The 13828-nt window shown below is 43.8% G+C and overlaps 1 protein-coding gene across 2 annotated transcripts in view; it reads left to right on the plus strand.

Annotated features, from left to right (window-relative positions):
* LOC311045729 (receptor-type tyrosine-protein phosphatase mu) overlaps positions 1-13828 on the plus strand; it is a 227676-nt gene that overhangs the window by 141276 nt on the left and 72572 nt on the right. For both annotated transcript variants that reach the window (XM_084057748.1, XM_084057749.1), the window contains exons 15-17: positions 1014-1088; positions 3479-3614; positions 6188-6217. In XM_084057748.1, coding sequence (XP_083913874.1) covers positions 1014-1088; positions 3479-3614; positions 6188-6217 — 241 coding nt within the window. The remainder of the gene's footprint in view (positions 1-1013; positions 1089-3478; positions 3615-6187; positions 6218-13828) is intronic.

Genomic DNA, 13828 nt, shown 5'->3' on the forward strand with positions numbered 1-13828 from the left:
CATGTCAGCACAGCCATCATTAAGCTTATCAGCGTTCCTGAATTATGACTTTCAAAACTGATGTATGTGTAATGCGAGTAAATTGCATTCTGTATACCGCACACACTGTATATATTTAATCCAAGTAAACAGCTATATCAAAATGACTTAATCAATAAATCAATCAAGGACCGTTGTTTTTTTGTTTTTTTAGCTCAACTCTGAGACAGAGTGTGCGCGTGGCGAAGCCGGTGGGCACTTAGTTATGCCGCCGTTATACCCCCTGCTCCAGACATTAAGGGTGAAGCTGCCTAAGCACTATTGATCGCTGAGTGGGATTGATAAGACCGGAGGGAGCCCTAGTCACACTCCGTTCTGCACCGTGGGAGGGCCCCTGTCACATGCCTCGGCAATCTGCTCCACCACAGAGTCACATGCAGCTCCGCTATGGATTTCCTGTGGAGGCCAGATATCTCCATCTGCATGGCTCAATACGCCCGCAATCAAATTGCGAAGAATTTAGATGTAGAACAGCGAGGCTTATGAGTAATTTATCACCCCGGTTGATTCCCCATACTGTACTTGTTAATGTGCAGCACCACACGTTAGCCTAGCTCGCACGGACATGAACCTCATGTGAGCAACTGTTGATCTTTTTAACCGCATGAACCCCAAAACGTCATTATTCTGGGATTGTCGTAATAGGCGAACAACCTGCGAAAATACTTGCAGATCGGCTGTATTCAGCAAATACATTTTGTGTAGAGGGAAAAAAGGATGGGGCATATACAGTTTTTTGTTTTTTTTAACTCTACAAAGTTAACAAAACTAGATGAAATGCTGTCTAATAACAAGGGTGTTTTTCTGCTTCAGTGTTGCATGATGACAGGAAATGTTTGTGTGGCTGTTTTCAGCTTCAGTGTGGCCTTTGTCTCTCTTTCTGTCTCTGTCCATCTCTCTCTCTTTCTCTCTCTCTCTCTCCCTCTGTCTCTCTCTTCTCTGCATGCCATCCTGGATACACTGACTATACTCAGCTGCCATACTCGTGACGCAGCTTACAACCCCCTATCTTCGCATCGCCCCAGCGGCTGGTGACAACCAACTAACAGGTCAGACCCTTAGCTTTCTGCACAGTCTCTCTCCCTCTTATCGCTTTCTTCTCCTGCCCATCCCAATTATCGTCTCTCCAACCCAAGATATACTCGACACTCAACACCTGTGTAATAGGCTCACAAGGGCTGCACAACAGTTTTCTCCCAAGGGGAAGAAAGAAAAGCAATAGGTTTGTGGGTGCATGTTGGTTTCTTTTGTTTGTTTGTTTGTTTGTTTGTTTGTTTGTTGCTTGTGCATAAAATGTGTGTTATTAAGTCAATATGGACTGTAGACATCGTCTCAGACTGTTTGATGCCTCCTCCGGCTATCGCCACACATGAAAGACCTGTTTGAGGCGCTATCGTCATTTGATGTGTCAAAGTTGCAGATTTGTGACAAGAGTTAATCCCCGACTCTTTTCATGAATATTTCTCATTATTTCTCGCCGATGAAGTGCTGCGCGCCGCTGCCGTCGTGACAGGAGTGAAAACACAGCAGATGTATTTTTTTTTTACTTACTTAAAGTACAGTATATCGGGGAGAGTCTACGCCGAGCCAGCAGCATCTCTGCAGACTATCCAGTCAATTTTAAAATGCTGTACAGTTGTTTAGAAGAATTATTCCCTTGCACTCTTTTTCTAACCCCCCACCCCCCCCATCCCCTTTCCGCTCAAGCCAGAGAGGGAAAACAACATTCCACTGGTAGTGGGAAAACATACAGGACTCTTGCAACTCAAACAGGGATTATTGTTGTCGCCCCCCCCCCCCCCCCCCCTCCCGTGTTCCCGTGAGATTAGCCCGCCAAACGGCATCCCATATGCCGACGGAAATCAGTCCTTGTCTGTCCAACGGCTGATTGTTAATATGTCAACCTGTCTGAAATCCTCCGCCGTCCCACACCTCTCTCTCTCTCTCTCTCTCTCCGCCTTAAACACTCATAACCAAATAGAAGGCCTGGCCGCTGATAGCGGCACGCCGGCGCACGAACAATATGTCAACAACCGTTTCCCGGACGGATGTTCGTTCTTTGATATGGGGAGGGAAAATGGCAACCGGTGAGGAGGAGGGGGAGGGGGAGAGGGAGAGAAGACCAGGTCTAACAGATTTGTGCGACATAACAATTTGTCATTCTAAATTTACCCCCCGGTGACAGGGAATAATGGTGTTGTTCAGGTGGACGGTTGAGATTCCGGCAACGTTCTCGCTCTCCCCCCCCTGTCCGTCCCTCCCTCTGCTCAGAGCGCCCCCTTATCTCACACCCAGAGAGGAGAGGCTCTTTAAACCCAAGCAGCATTTCTCCTGCTTTCTAATGTCTCTCTCTCTCTCTCTCTCTCTCTCTCTCTCTCTCTCTCTCTCTCTCTCTCTCTCTCTCTCTCTCTCATTCCCTCTTTCTCTCTCTGTTTTTCTTTGCATTATTGTTATTATTCTCTCACTCTTTGTCTCTCACCCAGTCTCTCTTTCTCTTCATTCCTCCTTTTTTCATCTCTTTCTCTCCCTTATACTCTCTCTCTCTTACTCTGTCTGATTCTCTCTCTCTCTCTCTCAGTCTTTCTTTCTCCTTCTTTCAACGCTATCTCCTCCCGAGCTGATATTTAATGTTTTGCCTATTTCGGGCCGTTTTATCTCCTAGAGAGTATTATCTCTCCCCCCCCGTTTTCTAGCCAACATTTTTCTACAAACCAACAGCCATTTGACCCAGACGTGATTAACCAAGGGTAAAGATGCTGTGGACTTATCTCTTACCGACAGAACAGCACCATTCCGCATGCCGCTGATGTCCACCAAGGCTGTGGGCTGAAGGTGGCGGAGTTGGGGAACAATAGGGGAAACTGTTGCCGGAGGAAAACAAATGCCCTAATTGCTCTAAGCCACTATCGCCGTATTGATATTTATGGTCTTCAAAAATACCAATGTATTGATAATCACCTCCAGACGTCCCCCAAGTGTCGGTAGGATCCATTGAAGTACATATTGAATGGAACCGAAATGCACGCTGCGTGATTAATTGTGGCCTCAACGCATATTGAACAATAACACGCAGTTATTAACTTTGCGTCATGGCGGATAGTGTTGTGGAGTCACAAAGCGGTTAGAGAGGCTGCCTCGTGACACAGAGGTCACTGGCTCAATCCCTGTTATAACCAATGGGAATCGATGTGTCCTCCTGTCAGAGTGCCCTCGAGCAAGGCACGCTGAATTCCTCGAGTGTTAATTTCACTCTGAAAATAAAAGAATGGATGGATGGATTTATCCATTTGGTCCAAGTCTGAGAGTATAAAAATGGAACCAAATGTCCCGTACGAGTCCATTTGGTTTTATTTGTATATTCTCAGAGTATTAACTTAACTCTGTATTTATTAGGCATGTAATGTTTTGTGTGTCTGTGTTTGTTGTGCTCCTCGGGTAGGAGCGGCCACGCACAAGCCCGACGCGGTGGAGCCGGAAAAACAGACGGATCACACGGTGAAGATCGCCGGGGTCATCGCCGGCATCCTCCTCTTCGTCATCATATTCCTAGGAGTGGTGCTCCTGATGAAGAAGAGGTAAGACAAAACAATAACACTGTGATACCGCAGCCCTGTGTGGAAGGGAAGGGGTTGATGTCATTGCTAGCGTTCAGAGATAGTTTTTTTCTTTTTATTTTCTTTTATTTCGTATTTGCCCTTTTGTGTACAGTATTTCTCCCCCCAAACTGCTGCATTGTCAGCGTCATAGTAAATAATTAATTTGATTATGTTGATACGCTCCATTAAGGCTGTTTACAGCCATGAGATAACAGTGTGTGCCATGAAAAATTAATCCCGTTCCACGGCGCCCTCAAACAAAACACACTGCGCTTCAATGGCATCAGAATGGGAATAGGAAGGTTTTTTTCCCTTCTTTTTAGGCCTGTGGTTCAGGCGGGTGGGTGGGGGGGAGGTGAGCAGGGAGGAGATAAGACAGAAAATATGATGAAAGGGCTCAGAGGGAGAAAGGATGACCGCATAGCTGGAGGCTAAGTTTACATTAGCCCCCAGACCCATCCCGGAGAACAGCCGCCTCACTCCACTATCCTCCCAGAAGCCATCGGTGGGAGCTAAAGCTCGGCAAACACCGAACCCCCTCCCGTCCGCGCGCAACCAAAGACTGAAATAACACAATGTCAGTTTCTCCGTGTTTACTCGAGATTAGTTTGGTGTGCGCTAGCTTGCTTCGTGCAATATCTCAATCGAGAGGGGAAATGTGAACAGGAAAATGCCTCGACAACACTTTCCAATAAAACTTTTATTAGCTGCACACTTTTTTTCTTTGCCGTACTTTTCTACTCCTCTCCTGACGTTAGATTGCCTGTGTTGCACTGGAGAGTTAAGGTCAGGTTACAGTAGAAGAAGGAAATGGAGCTGAGTGGGAAGGTGGAGTTGCCTGGTAATAACATCACTGAGCTTATAGTCTTTATTTCTTGACAGTAATATGAGATTTCTATTTTCTTTTTCATTTTCTTACAATTTACATATCAAGCCCCATCTATGTAACACACAATGCATGGGTGTGTGTGTGTGTGTGTGTGTGTGTGTGTGTGTGTGTGTGTGTGTGTGTGTGTGGGATAATTACTATGCACTGAGATATGTAGCTAATATAAGTAATACAATTGTTTTCAATGTGACTTAATCAGTCGAGAACGGGTGATGACTTCTTGCGGTTATATTTAGTGTTAATATATCACTGCTAGAGACAGCGGGAAATTAGAGTCGTGTTTAGACACTCTAACCATTCATTTACTGGCAACCTTGGAGGTCAGCTATGGTAATTTCATATTGTATGTATATAGAATGGCGGGCTCTCGAAAAAGTGTTGTAATGGCAGCCTGTTTGTGAACTGTGTCTCTGAACAGACTGTAGACTACAAGTCAACATCAAGAGTTTGACAACATTCAGCGGTTCCCAACCTTTTCTGGATCAGGGGGGCCCACTTCAGAATCTCCAAAGTGCTGACCAACCACTTCACCTATTCAATCCGGGAACACATCTGTGTCATTTTAGATTTTAGCTATAACCATTATTTTTATACTTTGGTCTATTAAAATATAGCAGATCGAGCTTGTAGATCTGCTATTTTTGAAAAATCTTGAATTTTGTGCAAATCTTTGAATACGTATATATTTTTTAAACATAATTTTAAATCAAATCTTTGCTTCTGGGGGATACCTGGAACAACATATTTTGATGGGGATCGGGGGTCAAAAACATACTTTTGGATTGCCTTGAAATAAAATAGTTTGAGCACCACTGATATAGCAACAATATTTTTTTCAGAAAAGTTAAGACATTAAGTTGAGAGATTTGACAATTACAAATGTTCGCATTTGCACACATTTTCACAATTTTTCTAAACTAGCAGATCTGCAAGCTCATACCGCGGCACTTGGTGCCACGATACGAGCTTGTATATCTGCTACTATTTTGAATAGCCAAAAAATCTAAAATGACACAGATGTGTTCCCGGATTGAATGGTTAACACGGCAGCCATTTGGCGTGTCAGATATTGGGTGGGCCCACGGGCATTTTCAGAGCATGTTTATTTTAATGATCAACTCAATTGATTTGTGTTCCGGCTTGGATCAATAGATCTAACGTATAGCATACTTTACGTTTTTTAATTCATCTGTATGACAACAGATTTTTCAAGAGAAAATACCATGAGATTTTTTTTGCATTAATTCTTTACTATTAATGTTATATTATCATTCAAATCTTAGTGCTTTGCCAATTTCTTTTGGGGGGGGGGGGGCAACTTGCAATATCCTCCTGGCCCACCAGTGGACCCCGGCCCACAGGTTGGGAATCGCTGGACTACTACAGCTTTAGGAGTGTGTGTATACATTCAGTATACTGGGCAAGAGGGCCTAGCCCCTCCCAGCCTTTTACTGCCTAAAGCATGACATAACTCCAAGCGATCACCTTGCCCTCACAATCACAAGTTTACCTCCACGTATGCCGCCATTATCTGGTTTTTGGTTCATTTCTACTCTTTTTTCCAAACATTAATATATTTTTTTTCTTTCCTTTTCATTCCATCCCCTCCCCCCTCCTTTTTCCACTGCTTAAAAAAACCTACCACCACCACCCCACTCGGCAGAAGAACCTATCACTCCTACACTTACTACCTGTAAGTAACCACTTTGTGTAATGTTAGTGCCATGCTTTTTTTTTTTCTCTCACCCACGTATTTTTTGTTTCATTTTTTAAATCTCCCTCCATGCATGTGAGGGAGCTATATGTCATCCTCCACCCCACCTCCCCAGAGCTATTACAGAGGCCCACTGTAATCTCTGCCGGCGGAATGGAAGACGCCACTCCAATACATCTCCACGCAATGAGCCCGCCTTAAGCCGGATTTATACTTAGCAGCGTGCCGGTGTTGCGCTCAAAATAGCCGATCTGGAAGCTCAAAATTCATTGCACTGCGACGTGTTGTGAGCTTGTAGATTGACTATTTCCGGTGTGCGACACTGCACGCAACGAAGTATATCAAGCCCTTTACTGTATGTCACGTTGGGCATGGCTTCTGAAGACAGCCAGGCAGTTGCAGCCGAGCAACACCCACAGACAAGGGGGGGGGGGGTTACACTGAGATGATATGGCAGGTATCATTTCAGCTTGACACTTAAGTAGTTTGTTTATCCGGTGATAAACTCAAACTGCCTTCAATTATAGTTTGAGCTGCAGATCTTCCTGTAGAAAACGATACCGCAGTTCCTCTCCTTTTTACTGAGTGCAAATGTTTCATGTCGCCTCCCATGATTTCATTTTTGTCAGCTTGTCAAAGTTAGAATTTTTAAAGTGCCTGTCATAAGGTGATCAATGTGTCAGTTTCATCAGGGAGCATGGTAAACTAGGGCTAATAATTCATGGTATTTTGTATATTAAATATGTTCGGCGGTTGCCCAAAATTCTAACTCATAATCCTAGTTAATATTTCCTGTCATGCTTAGAGATAAGATGCTGATGGTTGATGCATTGATAATTATGCATGAGCTTAATATGACACAAGCTATTTGGCTCTGAATGCATGTGATAAATCTCACCCTTTCTCCATGCCTATATCCATCCCTCCTCACTCTATATTACTGACCCATATTTCCTCCCCTCTTCTCCACGCATGGTTCCCAGATTTTTTTGCACGTTAATCCCACCCAAGCAATGGTGACGGTGGAGTTGTGTCTTTACTTGACCAGATTTTTCCATGAACCCTTGCGCAGATGATATGATTATGGACTTACCTCCGTGCTACATACTTACAAAAGACAATAAACCGAGCATTTTGCTCATGAATTCTTGGGATTTCCGGGATTTCCAAATGGAGAATGGCTGAATGGCAAAGCAGCTTAGTCTGTAGCTTGTACTATTTGTTGTATCTCACATGGCTCTTTCTGTATGGCCTTTGTGATGGATGCCAACTAATCTGAGTTGAGATGGCTGTGATCTAGAATGACAATGGAGCTTGCCTCACTTCAAAGAAGATCTCTGAATACACCTTGAAATAATAACGCTTTGCATGTCAGTCATACTGTAGCGCAGAATGTCTTGAGTGGAAAGCCCCGATGATTTAGAGAGGACTGCACGTCTTAAAGAGGCTGGTTTAAGCAGGCAAAGCAGGATACCTGCTCACCAGTGGTGTGTTCCACCGTGTTACGCTCTATACGCTGTATACAGTGCAGATTTTTTGGGGAAAAAACATATACCGTTTACTAACAATTTCATCAATTGAAAACGCGCTAGCATATCGTGCATGTCGTGCAGGGAATAATTATCATATACCCTCCGAAAAAACCTAGAACACACCACTGGTGCTCACAAGTGACAGAACCCATCTTAAATACAGTATTTATTTCTGAAATTGTTTATTACTCCATAACACTGTTGCTATAACGCTATAAAAAGAGACCGGTAGCTATTTGAAAGCTTATTTAACCTGACTATTAGTATAGTATTTTGAACGGAAAGTTAGAAAACGGCTTGATTTTCGAAACCTTTACGATCAAAGTGTGAGTATGTCCCAAAATTAGTTGATGAAATAGATTGTGGATAATGTGCTTATGATGCTTACCCTCACTGTAGTGTTTATCTGTAGTGCTCACAGCAGCCTTGTTGACAGCCGGGGGGGGGATCACAACACTTCCATGATTGATGGAGCTCCATTAATACGCTCATACATTCATCAAACAAGCCCTTTAAAGGCAGGAGAGAACATCAGGCAGTTGCCAAAATATGCACTTTAGGTATATCGCCAGAGGTGGCAACGCAACATCAGTCAGGGATCTCATTAGGGATGCAGTTACATGTGTGAATAAATATGTGGCCTGCACACTTTAATCAGAACGAGACCGCTGCTGCCGCTTTCGCCGCTGCTGTTGCTGGGGACAAGGGAGGGATCAAGGGGCAGGGGGCAGGGGTTGAGATGGGGACCGTATCCCCATGAGGATTATACCGATCGAGTGATGGGGCTGATTTGTAGAAGAACCCACACTCATCACTATCTGACATCGACAGCCGTTCCATGTGTTCCACCCCATCCTCATGCATAAACCACAGTATAATTTTCTATATTACATGTTAAGTCTAATTTTCGTCACTATAGTGCCAGGCATGCATATTGTACGGCTTTACCCTAGATACCCAGTAGACAAAAGTGATTGGCAAATGTAAGTCAATGTAAGCTTCTGCGATCCCTTTTCCAAGGTTCTGTGTTAAGACTCGTTAAGGAGGTCATGCTAACAGAAGATGATGAGCCTGACAATTTTGTCAGGTTATCGATACCGAGGACACAAGTCCAGCCCATGTATTTTGGCAGGTTATCAATACAGAGGACACAAGCACAGCCCATTTTTGCACACCCATTCTTGTCGATGACAGCCAACAGGGTTATTCATGAAGCTGCTCTAGAGCGGTGACCACATTCTCACAACGTGAAACAGGAAGAGAAGCAGATAAATCTCACCCTGCGACTGAACTGAACGGTCAGCCTTTAATGACTGATGTAAGCAAGGTGTCACATAAATTATTTCACACATGTCGCACCTGCTCAATTGTTCCCAACTGTAGTCCTGCTGACCCAAATTACTGACCATTTACAATTTTTATTGTCATATTCTGTACATTCTGTGAGCCCAATGACGCAAAACAAAATGTTTGACATAATCGTTTTGTGATGTTTCGAATGTTTACGGTCATCTGAACAACTGGATTTACATCCAGTTAATTGCATTCACCTGGTGCTCCAGCGTTAAATGAGTCTACAGAGTTGATAACCACAGCTCAACATAAATGTGTAGCATAATGATGATGATTTGGTTATTGGTTAATTATCAGCCTCTCACATAAATGTCACTACCCCCAATCCCCATGTCATTTCAGCATGTCCTGATGAATCCTATCTTATTTCAACCACCTGCCTTCTTTCTAGTATCAAGCCTGGAAGAGAATACCACTTTACCATAGATGTGTGTGTTGCATAGCAGTTTATACACAAGTGAATAGTATCTCTTACTGTTGTTTAGTGTTTACGATTATTATTGGGCTTTAAAGTTCAACTCCAGTCAATGCCTTAGATCCTCAAAACACTGTACTTACTGCTGTATGCTGCCTCTGTAGGGCATTACACCTAGCATGTACAACAAAACGTGCTGGGGGCTAACACCTTCATTAAGCTTTACAAGGCAGCCTGAACATGCAGCAAGAATCACATTAATTGGTACAAGCCATGCACAGCATTGCTGCTACGAGCGCTGCATGCTGATGAGAGAGGAGAAGTGCAATAGGAAGGGAGGAAGAGAACAAGAGAATAGGGATGTCATGTCATGTGTTTTAAGATGGTGCTTTGATGTTAGTAAAATAAAATAACTACATACGTTTAACCACTTTCATAATGAAAGTCACAGCCTTTAGGTGAACATAAACATTTTTTTTTCTTTAAAAAAACTTTTTCCACAAAAAATGTAAATAGGGAAACTAGCAGATCGACAAGCTGCAAGCATTTTTTGCGTGACAGCATCATACGACAACGTATAAAAAAGGCTTAATAAATAAATACAAAGATAATTATCCAATTAGCTTTTTGGCATACATTGACTTATTATTTCGCACGTCAACATGTGTTAATTACATAGCTTGCTGAAAGGCTGTGCAAATGGGTGCTGTTTATTGCCGCACAATAAAATGATCTCAAAAATCTCAAAAGGTTAAAGGTATAATACAGAACATGCTCTCAACATGCATAGATTATTCCAGAGACACAGCTAATATAATAAGCTGGACATTGAGGAGGAACAGGAGAGCATGCCTGGAGATGGACAAGGAACACACGCTTTTATAATGAGAATCATCCCATTCAAAACCGAACTGAGAACATCAAGTGTCTCAGTGTCACTGCTGCTGCTGTCGCTTTAGTTCATTGGAATAGATGAGGAGCCAAAGAAATGATCAATATTCTCGAGATCATCCTTGACAACAGTATTTACTGGTAAATGGAGCTTTTATACTGCATGGCGGTCTTTCTCCAAGGCGCTTTCAAATGTGCAGCACATCCATCCATTCACACACACATTCCACACTAATGGAGGAGGCTACCTTGCGAGGCTCATCAGGAGTAGTTAGGGGTTAAGCATCTTGCTCAAGGGCACTTCAACATGAGGTCAGGACTCCGGAGGAGCCGGGCATCAATCCGGGAACATTCCGATTCCATCATGGCCACTGAGCCACTGCCGCCCCCTGTTTGAACAGGTGTTGCTGTAGTTCATTGGAATTATTTCTAAACGAAGAGACAAATAAATTATCAATATTCTGAAGGTCATTCTTACTTTAAAATACAAAATGTCCCATTTTAAATGGAAATGAGAACAGCATAACTCAGTGTCACTTGCTGGTGTTGCTTCGGGTCATTGGAATGTTGCAAGATGAGGAGCCAAAGAAATTATCAGTATTCACAAGGTCATTCTTGATGATACTATTTACTTTAAGAAAGAGAATGTTTTAACACAGCCAATGATGCCAGCAATTTATTGAATTTGTGTCGGCAGACTGCCAGGGAATAAAGGTGAATTAAATTGGAGTATGAGCAACCATTAACACGGACGCCCAGTGAGGACGAGACAAAAATACATTTCAAATGAGAAAGCACAGATTCAAAGGCTAGTTTTGTTGCTCCTCAGTAAGTGTACATACCTGAGTCTAATAGACACACACACACACACACACACACACACACACACACACACACACACACACACACACACACACAGAGTGTGGATGTGTGAGTCATCAATTAAGATGTCTTTGTCCTTGTGTCAGAAGGTTCAGGTTGAGCTCTGGAGCTGAAATGAGGCCTACCATGCTGAGCTGTATAGGTTTTGATCCTTGGTTTTAGAAGTTGTACCCACATATATCCTCCTACAGAGTAGACATATACAGTACAAACACGCACGCACACACACACTCTGGCACATTTCATGCGCACACACGCACACATGCACATGTACACATGCACTGTTACGACCTCAAAGGAGTCTAGGGGACGGGTAGTAACAAACGCGATGGAATAGTGCGCGCATGCACACGTATACGCGCGCACGCACGCACGCACACACACACACACACACACACACACACACACACACACACACACACACACACACACACACACACACACACACACACACACACACACACACACACACACACACACACACACACACACACAAAGTACAATTCCCCTTTCCCTTTTTGTTCCAGTTCAACTAGTAGAGGTAGGAGCTCACTCAGAACCCAGATATGCCAGGGCTGTCATGTACTGAACTGCAGACAATCCCTCTAATGAGAATTGCCTGATATAGTTACCTGCAGTGTTGGCTCTGTCTTTATACTTCTACAAACACCTCTTCTGTCAGTCATTCTCCCCTCCCCTTCATGTGCACACTTCTGATAGCGTGACAGCCAGCCAGCCACGCTCGCGAGCAATCGCTTCATAAATTAGCTAGCGGAGTCTCTCTCCATACGTTGCATTAGGCTAACTATCGAGGAATAAGATTAATGATCATATTCATCAGCAGCACGCGCAAACACTCCGCTGTACTGTACACATGCTCGTGCTGTCTCTCTCAGCACATCATCCTCTGGAATGTAACCATCTATCATTGCATTTTTCCCCTTTTACAAATGAGCAGAGAATGGCACGCATATTCGTCTTCATCTAACCCCCACAGTGCCTAGCAAACATCCTACTATACTGCTGGTGCTGCATGGCGCGCTACCCAAATTGGTGTCATCCGACTCGACCGTTTCTTTACGCCGTGGCAAGTTGTGTTTTACCACGGGGCCAGGGAGGCGGATAAACTGAGTCTCTACCCAGCCAGAAAAAAAATCTCGGGACACTGATGCAGTGTCAGAACCTGTATTAAAGTGGTTTCAAATTCCACAGCTGCACACAGTGCAGGACCAATCTTAATATTGCCTCAGGTCCACGCTTACCTCCATCACTTCTCCCTTCCTCTCCCCTTGCTCCCTCCCTCCTCCCTCCTCCCTATCCTTCCTTCCATTAGAATTTGAAGTCGGCGGATAATGGGCGAAGAAACCCAGAGACGACACCGCTATTTTGTTCCCGGCTCTAATTGCAGATTAAAGGCAAAACACAGGTCCAAGCAGATAAAAGTGTCAATCCTTTGTCACTCCCGATTTCGGAAGGAATGGTTCCGCTATTAGCCTCACGTGGCGGCCTTCAGAGTAAATGACTGCTCTGAAGGCAGCAGGGGCCTGCTGCCATATGGCATCAGACAGCCACGAAATTGAATAAACAGAGGAGATTTGCGAAAACAAAACAGCAGGAGTGCGTCATTAGCCTGCCATTGTCCATGAGAGAGACTGCTATTCAAATAGTGCAGAGGGGTCACACAGAGACTTGCAAAGTGGCGTTATCAGTGTGAAGGCTGGCATAGTTAGCTATGAAGCAGCAGCAGGGGTCTACCACTGCCATAGCGGCATCAGGCTATGCTATATCACCACCGTTCTGCGGTATGCTAGCTATCACCACCGCTATAGCTACAGTATACTAGTTATCACCACCGCTGTACAGTATGCATGCTACCGCCACCGTTATAGCTACAGTATACTAGCTATCACCACCGCTATAGCTACAGTATGCTAGCTATCACTACCGCTATAGCTACGGTATGCTACTGTAGCTATCATCACCACCGCTATATCTACAGTATGCACAGACACAGAATCAAATGTTGTATGGTCATGATTCACCAGGAGCCTGGATGGCTTGGTTCCAGGCTTAAACAAATGTATATTAATATTTCAGAAATCCCTATGGGAAAAAATAATGGTCTTTCTATCTGTGGCACCACAAAATGTCTGCCACTGCTAGGCCCTATAGCTGCGAGGCCTGCAGTATAGAGGCCTGCATCGGACCAACGCAAATCTTGCGGGAGCTGGTGTTAAAAAAAAAAAAATTATATGTTATATACAGATTATTACCGTTTTCCGCACATCGTATCCAAAAAGTAAAGGTGGTCCTCCACACTATCAGATGTTTGCAATTTTTGCAGAAAAGAAAATGTATGCGGCGGGTTGAAACAAGCAAGTTTAAATCATTTATTTTGTCAATCTGGTAAGCGATTTATACACTTGTTTCAACCCGTCGCATACATTTGGCACTCCTGCTTTCAACCCTTTCTTTTCCGCGAAAATTGCAACCATCTAGTGTGGAGGACTACCTTTA

The sequence above is a fragment of the Gymnoscopelus microlampas genome (genome assembly GCF_963454915.1).
Source record: "Gymnoscopelus microlampas genome assembly, chromosome: 5".
NCBI classification, from domain to species: domain Eukaryota; kingdom Metazoa; phylum Chordata; class Actinopteri; order Myctophiformes; family Myctophidae; genus Gymnoscopelus; species Gymnoscopelus microlampas.